This window comes from Gossypium arboreum, chromosome 7, assembly GCF_025698485.1.
Source record: "Gossypium arboreum isolate Shixiya-1 chromosome 7, ASM2569848v2, whole genome shotgun sequence".
Taxonomy (NCBI): Eukaryota; Viridiplantae; Streptophyta; class Magnoliopsida; order Malvales; family Malvaceae; genus Gossypium; species Gossypium arboreum.
This window is the reverse complement of record NC_069076.1, coordinates 70,218,441-70,224,159: the sequence shown is the minus strand read 5'-3', so window position 1 is coordinate 70,224,159 and position 5,719 is coordinate 70,218,441. Positions and strand designations below refer to the sequence as shown.

Here is a 5,719-nt window from a genome sequence, read left to right as displayed (position 1 = left end):
TATAAGCTAAATTCATATGTTAAATACGACTAAAATAATCCTATACTAATCAAAGTTTAACTGGGAAACAATAGCAGAGTTTAACTAAGAGAATAAACTCGATCAAATTGGGAAACACGTCACCACGTTGTAACATCATATGTTTCTCGTCAGGATATCATTCTTCGCATCATCGGGAAGTCGAGTGTCACATCATTGGGATGTTGGCTCTTCTTCATCGCGATGTCGATTAAAAAATACATGGCACACTCTACAAATCTCCACATTGACTCATATTTTTTCATACCTCCATTTTTGAGCTCATCACAAGTCTATCTAAACCTTTGCAGGATACCCACCAAGTCGAAACTGACCTTTGAACTTAAAAACTGAAAGACTCTTAATTGTAGATCCACTCCCTAACCTGAAAGAGTCAAATTTCTTAGACTGACATCAAGTCAACTCTGACTTCGTAATTTTCGAGGAAATTACTGTTACATTATTCATAATTGAACCTTGAAGAACATATAGATTGCCATTCTTTTGACCTCTCATCAAAATGAAAGCTTCAAAGGATACGTTAATGCTGCTTGACTCGATAACGAATTTTCAATTTTTCGAGTCCAACATACTCAAGAAGATGAGGTTTTTCTCTAAATCAGGCATATGTCTGACACCTAATAGTATCCTTATAATTCCGTCATGTATCCTAATCTGAACGTTACCAATACCGATTGTCTTACAGAGTGATCTATTCCCCATACACGTAACTCTACCTTTAATTGAACTATATATAAAAAGAACACCCTGAATCTAAGATCCACTTGGACATAAACTGAGACCTTTCGATTGTAGACACCAACAACCAATCATCATCCTTTTCTTCGACCATAGGAGCATTAACTACTTCATCGTCATTGCTCTCAGTAGCCTTCCTATTCTTATTTTCTAGTTTGTAACAATCTGCCTGTAATAGCCACATACATTGTCTCGATTTCTTAACCTCAAACCAGTCATGTTTCTTACAACAAATGCCGAACGTTTCCAACCTGAATTGTTACTTGAACTAAACTCATTGTCGAGTTTGTCTTTTCTCAACAAGTTTCCTTTCACTTTCTTGAACGAGAGTTTATCTCTCCCATAAATCAGGGTTTCCCTGAAAGACTTATATGAAGGGAAAAAGAACACAATAGTAGCATAGCCTGATCTTCATCTTCAATTTGAACCTTAATGTTCTTCAAAATCATTCAAGAGAGAACAAAAACTCACTGATGTGATCCCTAATGGGGTTATCTTCTCCCATACAGAATGTATATAGGTACTGCTTTAACACCAAACGATTAACTAGAGGCTTTGTTATATATAGGGTTTCTAACTTTCTCCATAAGATTGTTTTTGTTTTCTCTGAAAGTACCTCTTACAACACATCGTTCGTGAGACACAATTGAATTGCAAACATGACATTCTCATCAAGCTCATCCCATTCTGAATTATCCATATTTTTGGGCTTTTTCCCAGTAACGACCTTTTTTCATGTTATTTTAAATTAGAAACACTGTAATCCAAACTTGCCATAAATTGAAATTTGTGTCATTGTTGAACCTCTCGATATCGAACCTTATTGCCATTTTTGATCATGTTGACTGTGGAAGTTGAACCTTGGCTTTGATACCAGTTTGTTGGGGATCGACCCGTATATGCAATAAGAAAATAAAAGTAAAAGTAGGAAAGATCAAACACACAAATATTTACATTGAAAAATTCCTCCAAAGAAGAGAACAAAAAACTGGGGCAAAAGAGACTTCACTAAATGAGCAAAAATCGAAAGAGTATAAGATCGAAATAATCTCAACAAATAACCTTAAATTCTAAGAGAAAAAACAACATTCTAGCTAAAACCTGAAATTCCCTAAAACTCACAAGACTCTTTCAATCTTAAAGATGACGAAGATAATTAATCTAGGTTACAACAATCCCCTTTATAGGCTAAATTCGTAGGTTAAATACGACTAAAATAACCTTAGATTAATAAGATTTTAACTGGGAAATAATAGTAGAGTTTAACTAGGAGAAGAAAACTGGGTTGAATTGGGAAACATGTCATCACGTCGCAACATTGTATGTCCCTTGTCGGGACGTCATTCTTCGCGTTCTCAAGACATCGAGTGTCGCGTCGTCGGGACGTCGACTCTTCCTCCTTACAATGTCGATTAGAAAATACGCGGTACACTCCATATATTATTATATTTTTATGTCTTTGGACTTTTATATAATATTTTAAATATGATAAAATAATTCACTTCTTTAAAAAAACATTCACAATAGAAAACTAAAAAAATAATATTATAAGTGATTTTTATTATATATATTTAGAACCACAAGTGTTATAATCTATTTTATGATTTAAGAATAATCTTATTCGGACGAAGTGGTATTAAATTAAAACTCTTCTAATAATGACGACTCTAAAATTTAAACTTAAATCTAATTAATTTTTATAATAATCTTATTTGGACGGAAGTAGTATTCAAGTAATATAATTCCATTAATGACCCTCTAAGGTTTAAATTTAAATTTATACTTAACGAAAAAGTTCATTTCAACTTCTTTTAATTGCTTATTAATATATTTATTATATATAAATATTAATCAGTAAGTAATCAATAGTATCGTATAAAGTTAGCTATGAATTCAATGGCATAAATTAATAAAAGATAAATATAACAAAATCACAAAAGAATATTAAATATAATTTCACCAAAAAAATATAAATTTTTTTATTTATTAATTTTTAACAAATTATGGTTCTCTAAAAGTTGTGTATTTTTTTAAAAAAGTTCTATCATCCAAATTATTATTCAATAAAATAAATTTTTGCGATGAGTGCATAAATTTCTAGAATGTCCAGTGCACCAGTGACACTAATACAGTAAAAGATAGAGGAAATGCTTCTTAATTAACCAAAAAAAAAAAACGTAAATTGAAATCTATCTAATTAGTAATTAATTTATTGGGAGGGGGCAAAAAATCTCTATAATTAATAAATAAATCCCTTGAAAATCTCTTCAATTAATCAATAGCCAATAAGTGTACATGTACAATCAATCCAATTTAAGCTGCCAACACAACGCAAATTAAAGAGGGAATGAGGCAACAGTTCAAAACACACAATTAGATTCCAAATATTATTGGTTGTCTACTTCTCTTATTTAAACCCTCTTAGTTTTGCTCCTCTATATCTTGTCTTCTTTTTCCTCTCCGACCACCTAAAACAAGAAACAGAAAATGGTACATTGTCTGCCAAAGGTTTCTGTCATTCAAGACAAGCCGATGCTTCCACCAACTGCTGCTGTCGCAAAGAATAAGCATCGCCCTTTAGCTTTCGATGCATCAATCCTTGGATCTGAATCCAATATACCCTCTCAGTTCATATGGCCTGACGACGACAAGCCATGCCTGGATGCCCCGGAACTTGTAATTCCAACCATTGACTTGGGAGCTTTCTTGCTTGGGGACTCTCTTGCTGTATCAAAAGCGGCAGAGGCGGTGAATGAGGCATGCAAGAAGCATGGGTTTTTTCTGGTTGTAAACCATGGGGTGGATTCAGGGCTTATAGACAAAGCTCATCAGTACATGGACCGCTTCTTCAGCCTGCAACTCTCTGAGAAGCAAAAGGCTAAGAGAAAAGTAGGAGAAAGCTATGGGTGTGCAAGCAGTTTCGTTGGGAGGTTTTCCTCCAAGTTGCCATGGAAAGAAACACTGTCTTTTCGGTACTGTCCTCACACTCAAAACATCGTGCAACACTATATGGTGAATTGGATGGGTGAAGATTTTAGAGATTTCGGGTAAATAAATTCTTCTCACCCTTCCATTCCTAATTAAATAGGAGAAATGCTAATTGGCATTCGATCGATATACGAGATGATCAGCTTATTTTCACGTCAAGATTTAGTCTCCAAAATGCAAAAAATACATGTTGCAGTTTCAGCGTATTTGATTACTCCATTTGTATTTCAAGCCTTGTACAAATAGTGACAATTGGATATGCATCTTTTTTAGGTTTGAAAGAGATGAAGTGACAAATTCATTAGACATCATTTCTTGCATGACCGAACCCTAAATCCATTCAACATGGATTGCTTAAATACCCCTTCTAAAACAAAAATACACATGATAACTGGATAGTGGATGGCCTTTTTTGACTTTGCGTTTCTCTTTTATAACCTATGTTAATTTGTAGAATGTTGCGATAATATTTACCATAGGATAGGAATCTAACACTCGATTTTGCTTTTCGTACTTGACAGGAGGCTTTACCAGGAATATTGTGAAGACATGAACAAGGTTTCCCAAGAGATAATGGGGCTCCTAGGGATAAGTCTAGGACTTGACCAAGCCTACTTCAAAGACTTTTTCGACGAAAATGATTCAATCCTGAGACTGAATCACTACCCTCCATGCCAAAAGCCTGAGTTGACTCTGGGGACCGGTCCCCACACCGATCCCACTTCCTTGACAATCCTTCATCAGGATCAAGTTGGAGGCCTTCAAGTGTTTGCAGATGAAAAGTGGCACTCCGTTGCTCCCATCCCAGGAGCTTTCGTTGTCAACATTGGCGACACATTCATGGTAATAAAGATTCTGAACATTATACATATATGCAAAATTTTTTAACGAAAATGAGGCTGTGGTGTTTGAATACAGGCTTTGACAAACGGTATTTACAAGAGCTGCTTGCACAGAGCAGTGGTGAATACTGAAACAGTGAGAAAATCACTTGTATTCTTTCTATGTCCCAAGCTGGAGAGACCGGTGACACCAGCAGCTGGCCTAGTTAATGCCGCAAATTCGAGGAAGTACCCAGACTTTACTTGGGCAGCACTGCTTGAATTTACACAGAACCATTACCGTGCTGACATGAAAACCCTTGTTGCATTCTCCAAATGGGTTCAAGAACAAGAATCGAACAACAAATTAATACCTTAGGGACAATGCTGGGCTTTGTGGGGGTGGGGAACAAATAAGCAATTGCTTTGGGTTAATAAAGTCAAATTAGAGGGAGACAAGTAAGGGAAGAATTTATCTGCTCGTTCATGGTGGGTCTAAGGAATAGAGCTACAGAAATTATAATACCATTGACAATATATAGTAGCTCAATTAGTGCTTCAGAGAATCATATTATAATTCGAGTCTCTTATTTTAACTTTCTTTTACAATTTAGCATTAGCACCTTTCGGCTCTTACTTTGTTTTGGTACTCTATCTCCTTTATGTACAACTATTTGCAAGTACAATCCTTAAACTCATCAAAACTAACTTAAATTAATTAAACAAAAGTAAAAATGGATGTAGATCGTCCGTGTATGTAACAGCAAACCTAAATACTTTTAACCCAGAATCCATATAATCAGTAGCCAACTAATTGTTCTTATTAACCTATCAATTTAACAATGGATGAGGCGATGAAAATCCAGTGCATGCACGTGTTGGAAGGATTACTTAATTGGTCCTTTTATCCATGGCACTAGTTCAGTGAAGGAGGGTTTTATATAAGTATATATATAAATCTCAAATTTCATAGTAAAACTAAAATTACGCTTAATTCATACAATATCTTCGAAAAAATGCATTCTATAAATTTAAAATTTAAATACAACATCTATATTCTATAAATTCCATCTCTATATTGCAATTTCTTTCGTTAAAAAAGGAAAAGAAACATATTATTAATAAAAACTGTC

General features: G+C 34.5%; 1 protein-coding gene across 1 annotated transcript; it reads left to right on the top strand.

The window, feature by feature from the left end:
- The first annotated feature begins 3,122 nt into the window (after positions 1 to 3,122).
- On the top strand, positions 3,123 to 5,163 carry LOC108485243 (gibberellin 20 oxidase 1-like). The gene is made up of 3 exons (XM_017789079.2): positions 3,123 to 3,824; positions 4,287 to 4,608; positions 4,684 to 5,163. The coding sequence occupies exons 1-3, from the start codon at positions 3,265 to 3,267 to the stop codon at positions 4,963 to 4,965; spliced, it is 1,164 nt and encodes a 387-aa protein (XP_017644568.1). The 5' UTR covers positions 3,123 to 3,264; the 3' UTR covers positions 4,966 to 5,163.
- The last annotated feature ends 556 nt before the right edge of the window (positions 5,164 to 5,719 follow it).